Source organism: Aedes albopictus, chromosome 3, assembly GCF_035046485.1.
Source record: "Aedes albopictus strain Foshan chromosome 3, AalbF5, whole genome shotgun sequence".
NCBI lineage: Eukaryota > Metazoa > Arthropoda > Insecta > Diptera > Culicidae > Aedes > Aedes albopictus.
This window is the reverse complement of record NC_085138.1, coordinates 337,581,701-337,596,175: the sequence shown is the minus strand read 5'-3', so window position 1 is coordinate 337,596,175 and position 14,475 is coordinate 337,581,701. Positions and strand designations below refer to the sequence as shown.

The 14,475-nt window shown below is 39.9% G+C and overlaps 1 protein-coding gene across 2 annotated transcripts in view; it reads left to right on the top strand.

Annotated features, from left to right (window-relative positions):
* The window catches only part of LOC109412774 (tachykinin-like peptides receptor 99D), a 670,157-nt gene that overhangs the window by 518,712 nt on the left and 136,970 nt on the right, over positions 1-14,475 (top strand). For both annotated transcript variants that reach the window (XM_029865175.2, XM_029865174.2), the window contains exon 6: positions 13,861-14,008. In XM_029865175.2, coding sequence (XP_029721035.2) covers positions 13,861-14,008 — 148 coding nt within the window. The remainder of the gene's footprint in view (positions 1-13,860; positions 14,009-14,475) is intronic.

Genomic DNA, 14,475 nt, shown 5'->3' with positions numbered 1-14,475 from the left:
TTATTTTCACCCCCAAAAACCGCATGTAGCGTCGAACATTTTTATTTGACAACAGAGAACTGAAAAATAATTATATTTCCATGAAAAATATTGTTTGGAAACAAGGGCCACCTCGTTTCATAGAAATTCTCCTAGAAGTGTGAGGGAAATTCAATTCTTTTATAAGTGTAGATAACGTGTTTATGTCTTCAGCAAAGTTGTAAGGAGTGTCATAATTGGGAAACTTGTTGAACAATTGTTCTATCTTCACAATTTTTGGGAATATGGGCCGTTATTTTTGAACAGTCCCTTAAACTCAGTTTAAATGATGTACCTTTTTCTAGATAATTTGGGAATCACATTTTCATTTTGGGGTAACTTTTACAGTGCCCTGGAAAACACATCAAAACTCAAAAATTAATCATGGATTTAAATTTTAGGAGTTTTAAAATGATGATAGAAGCCGTGTGGAATATATCAGTTTGAATTTTTCTATTAAAACATGGCATTTTAACACAACTTTATACATAAAAGTAAGTTCGTGGAGTACTGAGTGAAAACCTATGAGTTTATCTAAAAAAACAATATTTATCTGAAAATATTATCTTAACGGTGCATCAACATATGATTACATGCTACAAATACTGAGCTCTTTATTTGAGTTGTTTTAGATTTTTTTATAACAAATTTTGAACACAACAGTTCTAGCTACATTAGATTACTACTGCATTGTATACATCGGTGTATGGAGATTTCTGCTCAAATTTACTAAATTAATTCCATTTGACACATTTTGTTAAGAGATAGAAGACCAGATTTGTATTCTGCTATGATCTATCTACCGAGAATAAGTGGCCGTTCATTGAAAAAATAGTCGAAACAAAGTTTTTATATAAAAATTAAACATAAATTGTAACTAAAAACTAGTCAAAAAGGTGTAAATTTAAAAATGATTTATTTTTTCGTCTGGTACTTTCTAGTACCCGTTCTCTTGCGATTCACAAAGGATATGCCTTATATTTTATTGTAATTTTATCCAGATCGCGGAATGCTGCAGAATCTGAAAACTTTTTTAATGCTGAAAATGGTTCAAAATTGACAAAAAACTTGATTTTGAAAACTCTTCTGTAAGAGAGCAAAATAAATGAAACCAGGTGAAGTTTTTTGTTTAAATGATACACCCTTATCAGGAGAACTGTGTTACATACTCAGTTATTTTTTCAAATTGTCAATATTTCGATAATTGAAGTTCTTCCGATGAGTTATGATGCAAATGAAAAAAAAAACAGTAGAGAAAATCGTCAAATTTCGGCATTTATTCTTAAAAAAATATACATCCCAAAGTATTTTATTGATTGCCACATGATGAAGCATTACTTCATTTATCTTTAAAAAATATTAGACTCTGGAAAACTCTGAAAAAAAATTTTCGACTTATGGCCAGGAATTTGGCCCATTTACGCCTGTGTGCATCGTTGCCAATAACAACCGTTCCTGCATATATACTGATAACCTCCCACGTTATAGTTGGTGCATAATTTGAGCAGCCGACAACAAATTAATTTCCTTTAGCACATCCCAGGATGGGAAAATGGCATCCAATTTTGGACTGAAAACCGATTTGTTCGAAACAGCTGGATTCAGAATTGCTGTTATTGGAAATATTGTTTCCAATATTTCGACAACTGATTTGTTTTAAATGATTAAATTTCAATTTCCAAAATCTGTCCTTCCGTATTATGATTGTTTCCTAGTTTCAAATGCATTTTTTCTTATAACCCTGTTAGAATGCTGGAAATGTTCTGTCTCGTCTGAATTTCATCTCTATTCATGGCAAACTAAGTATGGAGAATTTGTTCTCAAAATCCTCGAATTCATTACATTGGTTCATACAATGCCATCAGTATATCAACTTATTCGCACCGGGAAACATCATTCCGCGAATCGAACGAGGAACTGCATTATCCTCACTCGGAGGTGATTGATCGTAAATAATTCCTGCACAATCGATTTACCGTGTTACACTTACTGAGAAGGCAGGCATCATCGCGGAAAGACAGGAATGGCAGGAACCTGCCATAACTAACCTACCTACCTACGTACGTACACATATGAGTGATGGCAAACAGCTTATCCCCTTCGTGCAATCTTGTGCTATTTACCAATCACTTATCGGAAGTATACACGCAGAGGAAAGGTGTTCAATGAAGTTGTATTACTATAGATTTTATCAGCTTTGTACTGGTTTGGTAATAAGCCCAAAAAAATAAATATTAATGGAACTTGACAGGGTAATGCATGCAAAATGCGGAAAAAATGTTTACAACAAAATAAACAGAGAAAAAGGAACAACAGAAATACAACGCAATCAAGAAATAAGCTAAATGGAATTAATAAAAAATAGTTTTATAAAATGGTAATTATGTTAAAATGTTGATTAATCACTTAGTATTCATAACTGAAAAGCATAAAGTATCAGATACACAATTCTTTATTTTCATATTTTTAACTACGATTCAAATTTCGTACAATTCCTATCCCTTGGGTGTATATATGCAACGTGATGACAAACTGTCGGCATGCTTCTCGGCAGTTCCACAGTTCAGTACTTATCGAGGTAAATTGAAATTCTCTGTCTCGAATAGAAATACCAGCTTGAACGGATTAAGTTTACGTGGAAAACACGGAGGAGAGGGCTTAGGAGAACCGGTTTGTGAGCCGCCCTTGGTGCCGCCGTTCGTTGTTTGCCAATGTTGGAACCGGCAATGGGGAGGATTATTGGATTGTAGTTGTGATTAAAAGATAAGATCAATTGACCTCGGCTGGATTGTACATGCTCTGCCATCATTGATTGAATTCTTGGAATGGAATCGTTGTTTCTTTTTCATCCCTTTAGTGTGATGACTAAGCACACAATTAATCCATCTGATAAAACAAAAAAAAAAAAACATCATTCGAATTTAGCGTACATAGCCTTGAGATACTTCAAAGGGGCTGTTCATAAACCACGTAGACCAAATTTTGGCCATCTCTTTCGTCCATACAAAAATTTTGAAATTTGTATGGAGCGTAGACTTTGGCCAGACCCCCCCCCCCCCCCCATCCCCCAAAAAGTCTACGTGGTTTATGAATGGTCCCAAAGACTTCAAATTCATCTTCATCATCTTCACAAAATCCGACCAATTTGTCTGTTTTGCGGATGACATGGATATTATTGATAGAACGGGACGGTGGCAGAACTGTACACCCGCCTAAAACGTGAAGCAGCCAAGGTCGGACGTGTGGTGAATGCGGCTAACATAAAGTAGGGTACCGAGCCACTTGGGCGTGGCTTCTATTTTAGTCACTTTCCAGCTTATAACTCAGTCAATTTTGATCCATACATACATACACATATATTTGTTCAACATCACATTTAAGACAAGACATAATCAACAATAGTACACCACAATACACGGTTTGTGGCTGCCGCTCTCCACCCTCGGTCGCGCCCAATGCTTGCCAGGTCACGCTCGATCTGGTCCTCCCATCGCGCTCTCTGCGCTCCACGCCTTCTTGTGCCAACCGGATCAGTTGCAAACACCAGCTTTGCAGGGTTGTTGTCCGACATTCTTGCAACACGCCCTGCCCACCGTATCCTTCCAGCTGTGTGTAGGATCCTAGTGTGCTAGATAAATCTAAGTAGCCTAGAAAAAGTCTATTCATTAGTGATAGATAATAAAACATTCATTCTTGTTTCAACCACCAATCAGTCAAGAAGTCTTCATTCCTACATTTGGTGACGACAGGAAAAATATATCGAATATCCGCAGCAATTGCCGGCCCGTTTGTAAGTATGCAACAGATCATTAGTGTAACGGTTCACGAAGCATTTCCCGAAAGGGAAGGAAGACTGGTGTTCTTAGGGATGGATTCTAGTACGAATATTACTGCAATGGACATTTAGTAATCCTACTCTTAGGGATGTAGTTCGCATCATTTGATTATGCGGAACCCGGAGTAAAAGATTAGTTCTAAAATCATGCAGTGATATTTTGTAATACTAGAACCCGGAATACAGGTAGTGAGACCGCTTCATTGAATGTCTCGAAAGCGAATGTAAGATTCGTCGGTATTACGAACCATGTCCAAAGAAGAGTGGTTGAGATTGTTGAAGTTGAAGAGGTCAGTGCATGATACTCTTATTTCAATAAGCCCTTTCTGGACCGATGCGATGGTGATACTCAGGCAAGATACCGAGCACTATGGAATCTGGCATAGGTTGCAGGGTGATGTCCATGCTGGTTGAGCAGGGTAGAAACAACTGAGGCAAGATACCGAAATTCGTGGAACCTGGCAAATATGCAGGGTGGTGTCCATGATGAAGGTTGAGCTGAGATTAGTAAATCCAAGACAATATTTCTCCTCAAACAAGACACCGCACGGTTGAGTGAAGTGAGAAAAATTGAGGAAAATATGAGCAAGACCACGGGAATCTAGCCGGAATATAGATTATTTTCCCAGAAGGATGAGCAATATATAAAAATAACCTGTGTGATTGAACCCGTTACACTAACAAACAACTCTATGATACCTTATTCTGGTTATTTTGATACATGATGTATTTTTTAACAGAAATACAGCAGCCAAAGGAAAAACTTGGTGAAGGAATAGAATGGATACGTTAAACGCAACCATTGTTCGGGTCAGGCAAACAACTTGACATTTGTCACACGGCTAACGAACAAACAGCCTACTACGATTTCGGTGATCCAAGTAATTGCAAGAACCAAGGACCAACACATCTGCGCCGGAAATCCTTAGGTAAGATCATATCAGCTTATTAATATAGTGAGCCACATCAACATCACCGGGACGATTGAGTATCCAGACCATCCTAGGTGTATGTATTTGAACTGATCAAACCAAAACTAAATCTGGAGTCTTTAGAGACAATGCTTAAGGTACTTGGCGTTGAAGGGTTTGGAACACTGTATTTTTCAATTTGGATCAGATAAAGTGCCTTAATGTTCTTGTTTATTGTTTATTTTCTCGTATAAAAAGGAAGATCGTTTCATAAATGTCAAATAAATCGTTGCAGCTTTAGAATCATTGACACTTCATAAAATTGGAAAAAAAAATGATGAGTTTATTAGGGATTTTCCTTTAGTTCAACAATTTTATGCAATAGTAGTACATTATGTACTGGTGGTAGACTTCCACAACATATTGATAAATTCTATCTATGTTCAGCCCATCTAGAAAACAAGCTACTAAGTTATTTTAATCCATTTTGTTTAACTCTAGTCGTGCATTGGGGTCATGACCCAGACAGGCACACACAGTGTATACTGCGGCAGCGGGGTGACTTGAGCTAATGCACGAAGTAATGTAGTACAGTGACCCCACACCGATGAATCACCTTAATTTTTGTACACTATTTATGAATCACCATGTTGATCAAATGGAGTGATCCATAAACTGTGGTCATTTTTGCCGATTCATAAATTGTGGGGTCACTGTATAACATGAGTCTAAATGACATATTGGTTGCAAATGGAAAATCCCCTGAAGATTGATGTTCGAATAAACATTTGGATATGTTCAAATCTCAGCAGACCTTAGTATGATTCATTGTGGAATTATTATAAAAGCATTCGAGAGATTTCTGAGCTTATCATTAATTACCACGACTACTTTACGACATGATAAAAATAACGAATTTACCTGTATATATACTGAAGTTTGATAGTCAATTCTAAACAGTATATAGAAATAGCTTTCATTAACCTATACATATTTAAAAATATGTTTAGACATCTGCAGTTGAACAGAAATTATTAAATTTGTACTTACTACTATAACTTGAACGTGTTGATAGGTACGATGAACATACACTACGCCAGTTGACTGTTTAGTTTAACATGTTTAACATGATAATGGAACAATCTTATTTAAATTCAATAAACACACTAGAAATTCAAATTTTTATTAAAATTAATATTTGTACAGGAAGTTATCATATTAAATGCATAATAAATATTAAATGATTATTGGTAGCCTAGTCCACCATGACCACCTAAGCTATAGTTATTTACCACAAATTACCTGCATAGCACCTCGCTTATACCTACGCCTCTTATACCTGAAGGTTCGATGCTATCTGATTAAACATACTGTTTTGTTTTGTATTATTTTTGGTATTTTGAATAGGGGAAGATCAAATTTGGCAACTATTTTGAAACATAATTTCATGCATATCTCGTGGGATGCAATAAGAAAAAAACTTATAGCCCATTTAAGGTGAATATATAACGAAGCCACACCTCGAATTTTCAAGAGCACCAACCAGAAGAACCGAATGCCGGTTTGAGCTGAAAAGTTGATGGATTGGTCTCCACCAGCGGGTAACCAATCGATCAAATTTTCAGCTCAAACCGACATTCGGTTCTTTAGATTTGTGCTCTTGAAAATTCGAGGTGTGGCTTCGTCATATATTCACCTTAAGCGAGGCTCCAACTGAAAACGTATTTATTCAGAAATATTTTTGGTATTATAAAATGTACACAGTGTGAATTTTGCTTATTACTCAGTGCGATATTTTGCTTTAATGCAGGAAATATGTGTACTGAATGGAATGTTGCAATAGTTACAGTTTTCTACAGATTTTTGGAACTATACCATTTAAGTAAGAGCTACAATAGTTTATCATTTGAAAAAAAATGTTACGAATAATAAACATTGGTTTGTAGCATAATACTGATCATGAGCCATATTCAACCTTACAAATTACCAACAGTTGACTCCTCTTTCATTTTCTGAAATACTGTAAATAAATTACAATTTACCCAGATTTTTTAGCTCTATAGCTATATAGCTAATTATGAAGCTCTCTACTATCTGACACAATTTTTGTCTGTTCTCGGTTTTTTTAAGAGTTTTTTTTTCTGTTTTTTTATTCCATGCTCTTGCAAACCATATGGCCTAATCCACTAGTTACTTAAAAAAAGGAAAAAGAAAATAAAGGTTTATAAAACTTTAGAAATCATTGTTCATTAAATGAAACAATACAAAGAAAACTAAATTTAATTTAACAATAGTAAATTATCCGAGGAAAAAGAAATAAGTAATCAGTACAAAGCGCAGTTGCAAATAAAGACATGGTAAAATGGACATTCACTTCAGTCCTCAAACATGTTTATTTTCCAAATAAAATAAAGTGACCCTCACAGAACTCAGGAGTCCGTGTAAATTGTTACAGACATCAATAAACGGAAGTATAAATTCCAACAGCCTTCTATTTCTATTTCGATGAAAATATCTGATGTACCCATAAATGTCTTTATCATAACATAATTGCAGATGAATCAGATGCGCTCTTCAAATCAAACAAATGGCAAGAAGGTATCCATGGTACACATTTTGGTAATTCAGCGAAACGCCGATCCAAAATTTGAAGAATAAGACATTAAACTTCTATATTGAGAAAAGGGAGAGAATGTAGGATCCTAGTGTGCTAGATAAATCTAATGTCGTTTTCGGTTTTTAACCTGAGTAAGAGCTGACCCTGACTTGCAATAACCGAACGAAAACGGATCCAGATCCGACACCAAACGAGTCAACATGTAAACATTATGAAAATTAATCGAACTGTCAGTTGCGCATTTTGATTAAATTCTTCCTTTGAACGCATAATTGAATGCTCACATGTTAATTGGCGCACTAATTAGATTATGTAAATTGCGGTAATGAAAGTCTTTAACTTCCTATTTGCTCGTAGAGGTAAAAATTTTGATTTTTACGTTTTGTTTTGGTGGATTGTTTACATCCATTTTGACAGATGAACCCCGCTCGGGTTGGATCGGAAAAAATCGACAGAGCGAACCTCGTCATGTTTGGGTCGGATCTGGGGCGGATCTGGATCCGACCCGATCGAATAAACGAACGTTTTGACAGCAGTTAGGGCGGATCCAGAGCGAAACCAGGTTCGCTCTATGAATAACCGAAAACGACATAAGTAGCCAAGAAAAAGTCTATTCATTAGTGACAGATAATAAAACATTCATTCTTGTTTCAAGCACCAATCAGTCGAGACTTCTCATTCCTACACTTTGGCCACCTTCTGGATGCTGGGTTCGCCGTAAAGTGCAGCGAGCTCGTGGTTCATCCTTCTCCGCCACACACCGTTCTCCTGCACACCGCCGAAGATCGTCCTTAGCACGCGTCACACGAAAACTCCGAGTGCTTGCAGGTCCTCCTCAAGCATGGTCCATGTCTCGTGTCCGTAGAGGATCACCGGTCTTATTAGCGTTTTGTACATGGTGCATTTGGTGCGTGGGTGAATCTTTTTCGACCACAGTTTCTTCTGGAGCCCGTAGTAGGCACGACTTCCGACTCAGCCGTCAGTAAGGATCCGAGGTAGACGAATTCCTCCACCACCTCGAAAGTATCCCCGTCTATCGTAACATTACTACCCAGACGGATCCGGTCGTGTTCGGTTCCGCCTACCAGCATGTACTTTGTTTTTGAGGCATTCACCACCAGTCCGACCTTTGCTGCTTCGCGTTTCAGGTGGGTGTACTGCTCTGCCACCGTCCCAAATGTTCTCGCATAATGCCCATGTCGTCCGCAAAGCACACAAATTGACCGGATTTTGTGAAAATCGTTCCACGGCTGTTGAGCCCGGCTCGTCGCACCACACCTTCCAGAGCGATGTTGAAGAGTAGGCATGAGAGTCCATCACCTTGTCACAGCCCCCGGCGAGATTCGAATGAACTGGATAGTTCACCCGAAACCCTTAAGCAGTTTTGCACACCGTCCATCGTTGCTTTAATCAGTCCAATCAGCTTCCCAGGAAAGCCGTTTTCGTTCATGATTCTTCATAGCTCTGCACAGTCGATACTGTCGTATGCCGCTTTGAAGTCGATAAACAGGAGATGCGTTGGGACCTGGTATTCACGGCATTTCTGGAGGATTTGCCGTACGGTGAAGATCTGGTCCGTTGTCGACCGGCCGTCGATGAAACTTCCCACGAACTCATTCGTTTTAGGTGACTGACGACGGAAGATGATCTGGGATAGCACTTTGTAGGCAGCATTCAAAATAGTGATTGCCCTGAAGTTCTCACATTCCAAATGGTCGCCTTTCTTGTGAATGTTCGGTTTCCCAGATCCTGACTATCAGCCGATGCAGACAGGTGGCCAACTTTTCTGGGTCCATTTTGATGAAAGCAGCTAAGATACCATCCTTACCAGCTGCTTTGTTGGTTTTGAGCTGGTGAATGGCATACTTAACTTCCCTCAGCATGGGAGTTGGTTCATTTCAGTCCTCCGCTGCACTGGCATCATCGTTTGCTCCGTCGCCGTGGGCTCCCGTGCCTACGTTCTCTACGCCGTTCAGGTGCTGATCGAAGTGCTGCTTCCACCTTTCGATCACCTCACGTCCGTCCGTCAAGAGGCCTCCATCTTTATCCCTGCATATTTCGGCTTGCGGCACGAAGCCGTTGCGGGATGCGTTAAGCTTCTGATAGAACTTCCGTGTTTCTTGGGAACGGCACAGCAGTTCCATTACTTCACACTCCGCTTCTTCAAGGCGGCGCTTTTTCTCCTGAAAGAGGCGGGTCCGCTGTTTCCGCTTCTGTTTATAACGTCCACGTTCTGACGAGTCCCTTGCTGCAGCATTACCGCCCTCGCTGCGTTCTTCTCCTCCAAAACCGTTCTGCACTCTTCGTCGAACCATTCGTTCCATCCATTCCGTTCCACGTACCCGATGGTGCTCTCGGCTGCGTCGTTGATGGCTGCTTTCACTGTACTCCAGCAGTCCTCTAGAGGGGCCTCATCGAGCTCGCCCTCGTCTGGCAACGCGGCCTCGAGATTCTGCGCGTATGCTGAGGCGACATCCGATTGTTTCAGTCGCTCTAGATTGTGCCGTGGCGGTCGCCGGTACCGTACATTGTTGATGACGGAGAGTTTTGGGCGCAGTTTGACCATCACTAGATAGTGGTCGGAGTCTATGTTGGCGCGCGTCAATTTTGATCCAATTGACTTGAAATTTTGTACGCAGCTAGTATACCTATCTACCCAAGTGGGTCGGTTCCCTACATGCTGGTAGGTGGGACTGAGCGAGCCAGGACAAGCCTTGGCAGCAATGTTACAATATACGGGGTGGGGCTAGGGGCGGGGATACTTTCGAGGTGGTAGAAGAATGCGCCTACCTTGGTTCTTTGCTAACGGCTGACGTGAGCCGTGAAATACGAAGACGCATCATCAGTGGAAGTCGTGCCTACTACGGGCTCCACAATAAACTACTGTAAAAAAAGATTCCACCACGCACCAAGACGCTAATAAGATCGTTGGTCCACTACGGACACGAGGCATGGACGATGCTCGAGGAGGACCTGCAAGCACTCGGAGTTTTCGAGCGGCGCGTGCTAAGGACGATCTTCGGCAGCGTGCAGGAGAACGGTGTGTGGCGACGAAGGATGAATCACGAGCTCGCTGCACTCTACGGTGAACTCATAATCCTGAAAGTGGCTAATGCTGGACGGACAGTAACCCGGCAAAGTTGGTGTTATGGAGCCTTTTAAAGGCGTTCTAAAGGAGTTCAGAGACATATCAAATTGATTATGGAGATTTCAGAGGGATTTCAAGAACATTCTTTCCCTTGAGAAGGTCGGGTCAAAGTCGAGTCAAAGTCAGGTCATTTTTTACCGAATGTTAAACCACTGTTGGACCCACATTGGAAACCTGTTAAGTATATGTTGGTTTGAGTGACCAAAACAAAAACAGGTCAATAATAGGTTCATGTCGGGTTATACGTCATCAATGATGAACAAAGCTTCGAACCTACGACATATCAATTTATACTTGCTAGCTCGATATAATGATATCTACCTGCAACCTTCTGAGAACTCTTGAAACGCCGTAAAACACCTCTGAGACCCACTGGAGCCCCATGGACTCCCCTGACACCTTCTGACCCGAGCAAGGGCGGATAATACAATGATATCGCATTAGCTTACCTTAGGATAGCTTAGACTGACTGCACACATTTGTGGTTGCTACTCCATGATCATCCCGAACCAATGACAATTACACAATGAGTCAACTGAATAATTGACTGGGAGTGGACAATCATGCTCACTATGCAACCTCCGAGGCTCTAATTAACGGTCTAATAACGGCGCCGGCCACGTCCTTTCAGTCAGGTTGGAAAACGGAAGGAATATTAGTGCCAATTAGTGCCGCAAATTCTTCAAGGGGTTTCTCCGGATATTCCTTCAAAATATTCTACTGAAAATTCCTCCTCCACGGATTTCCCTGACAATTTTTTCGGGAATTTCTCTAGGAATTGATTTTTTAAATTCCATTTCTTTGAGATCCCTCCAGAGATTCCATCGGGGTTTTTATCAGACAATTTTGCGGGAATTCCTAAGGGAAACCCTTTTGGAATCCCTCCAGAGATTCCCTACGAAATTTCTCCCGGGTGTTTTTTGCTTACTCCTCCAGCGATTCTCTCGGAATCTGCTCCAATGATCTTTTCGGGAATTCTTGAACAGATTCCTTTGATTATTCTCCCAGAAATTCTGCAAGGAATAATTCAAGAATTCCTACAGAGATTGTTCCAGGGATTCTCCAAGTTAATCCTTTGGAAATTTCTTAAGTAATTTTACTAAAAATTCTTTAGGAGTTCTATAGAGATAACTTTAGAAAAGTCTCAGGGGATTCCTTTGAAGTTCTATTCTACAGCGATTCCTTTATTAAATTCTTCCAGGGATTCCTTTGGGAATTCCTTCAGTGATTTGTTTTTGTGAATCTATTCAGGGATTTCATCAAGATAATTTCATGGATTTTGACAAGAAGTCCTTCAATCAGAAATTTAAGGAATTTTTTACAGGAATTCTAAAATTTCTCCAGAGGCTTTTTGTAAATATTTTCATGAATCCCGTTTCTGGGTTCGAAGAAGAGACACGGGCAAGTGGGATTCGTTTCTCTATTGTGTGCGATGGTTTTATTGGCTTTTCGATTGTCGCATTTATCGCCGGTGATACAAATATAAATTGGTGAGCTTGTTTCATAGAAAAAGTAAAGTTTGATTCAAGTAAAATTGCATGAATCCCATTAGTTACCAAAGTAAATCCAAATCATATTACTTTCCCCCTCCCCCCTAACAAAAACTACCTCCCGTGACAGTTGTGGAAAAGATGAGGTGATCTCAGTCTCTAGTAGCTACGTACATCACAGTAACATTCCTTCCCTTCCTCGATGATTGTAAGAACGTGACCGGCGTAGCTATTTACTTAATAAAGTTTTATAATCTCGAAAATGCACATTGAGCTCCACTTGTTGGTTCCTTGTGCAATTTTGATTATCCTGGCGAATCACGAAGTAACAACTACGAATTGTACGGTCATCTATGCTCATGCGTTCTCAATTTTATATGGATCCATTATCCAGCGCTTCCTTTATGATTTTCTTCATAGATTCCCTACAGAAATTCCTTCGGAACTTTGATACCTTAAAAATTTCATTCCAAATCACTCCAGAGCGATTCCTTTATTCTTCCATTGGATATTTTGGAAAAATATCAGAAATGCATTCAGAATATATTTTATGGATTCTTTTAAGCATCCCACTATGCATCCTTCGGATCACTTTCCAAGGATTACTACCGAAATTATTCCGGGAGTTCGTTCAAATTTTTTGAATCTTTCAGAAATTTCTGCAAAGAATCGTTCACCAGAGTTCCGGCTCCCGTGGCGCAGTTAGTCGCACGTTCGCTTCATGAGCGAATGGTCATGGGTTAGATTCCCTGACACTGCCCACTGTTGGAAAAACTTTTTGAAGGTATTTCTGAACAAAATCGCTGAAAATATAAACAAGGAGAGAAATTCTTGAAGTACCTCAGTGCATTCTATAAAAAGTAACAGCTTGTTGAACTTTTTTGTGAGAGAAAACAAGTTGCATATATTGAACATTTTGGCCACCCCCAGTAGTACTGAATTTAAGCAAAATCAACTTGATACCTTAGTCCCCACTCCCCACTTGATTGTTGTTTTTTTTTCGAGTTCCGCATCATAGTGATAGTTGTAGCGTATCTCCTCCACCAGAGCAAGGACACATAATCAATTTGATACGCTTCCCAGGCAGTACTAACCTTGCCTACACTACATGATCTATCTAGAGCATGCACGTGTTCCCCCAAATCCCGCTCGCCTACCAGTGAATGGGGAGATTTCAATCAATCAATGAAATACGTGCAACCTCGCACCATCAATTGCATGGAGAGGTCTGGGATATGGTGTGGCACGAACAAGGAGAAAGTTTCCGAACCCTTGTCAACGTTCAGCACAGATTGTGGCCTTTTCGGTACAATTCTGCGGGCTGCGGAAATGACTGGCGGGATTTGTACTATCGATTGAATTTCCGATGCAATTAGCCAGTCTGTTTGACTCTTGCGGTAATATGGAAAATGGTTCACGAAGTGGGGATTGTAATTGAACAGAATTGTTCAATTCAATATTTCTAATCACGTTCATAGGAGAACTGAATAATAATGAGCTTCCTTGTAACAATTTATCAAATCACTTTATGCAAAATGTTGCATTATGATCCCTCATCAAATATCGATATCTCAAAAATGATATCGCCAAGGGAAATTAATGACTTCCCAAATTTCTAAGAAGCAATATCATCACGAAACCCTTTCTCAGCCAGCCGTCATCAACCGGGGAGGAAAAATTATCATTTTCACTGAGGCTGTCAACACATGTCCGCCTTGGAATGTACCCATTACCATTTCATGAAAGAAACCGATCTGCCACAGAAACACGCGTCTACTCAATTCCCAGTAGTCATGTCACCAACTTGTTCTCATCTTTTTCCATCTTCTTCTGCATTTCAGACGGTTTCGGTGACGGTGTCGGTCCTGACGCTGACATACATCTCGATCGATCGGTGGTACGCGATTTGCTTCCCCCTGCGGTACAAACCTCGGCCGGAACGTGCCTGGCGGTTCATTGCCGTTATCTGGTTGATTGGCTTCCTATCAGGTGAGTACCTTAACTACCTATACAAACGAATGGCATCGCATTCCTATTACATGCCTCTGACATGCCTGGACAGACGACAACATAGTGTGATGGGTGGAACGGACCATGTTCTTCTGTACGTAGTTCGAGTAATCGGATTGCTCGACATGAGAATAAATTTTGGTCGAATAACATTTCCCAACGATTGCATATTTTTAATTGCTAGAAGCAGTAACTATGGTTTACTTTGGTGGATTGAGCTCAACTTTTAACACGGAACTGCAAATAAGCTGAGTTATATTACACAAAGTACAATATGTTTTCATTCACAGGTCTGAGCGTTCTAGATGTGCAAAAGAAATCAGACAGTGGCACCATAGACTAATTTCAAAACCTCGATGTACCAAAAAAAAAACCATTAAATTTTCTGTGTCCAATCCGGTACTCAATAAATATTCATTACCGTGTAAATTGCCTTTTGTGTAAAT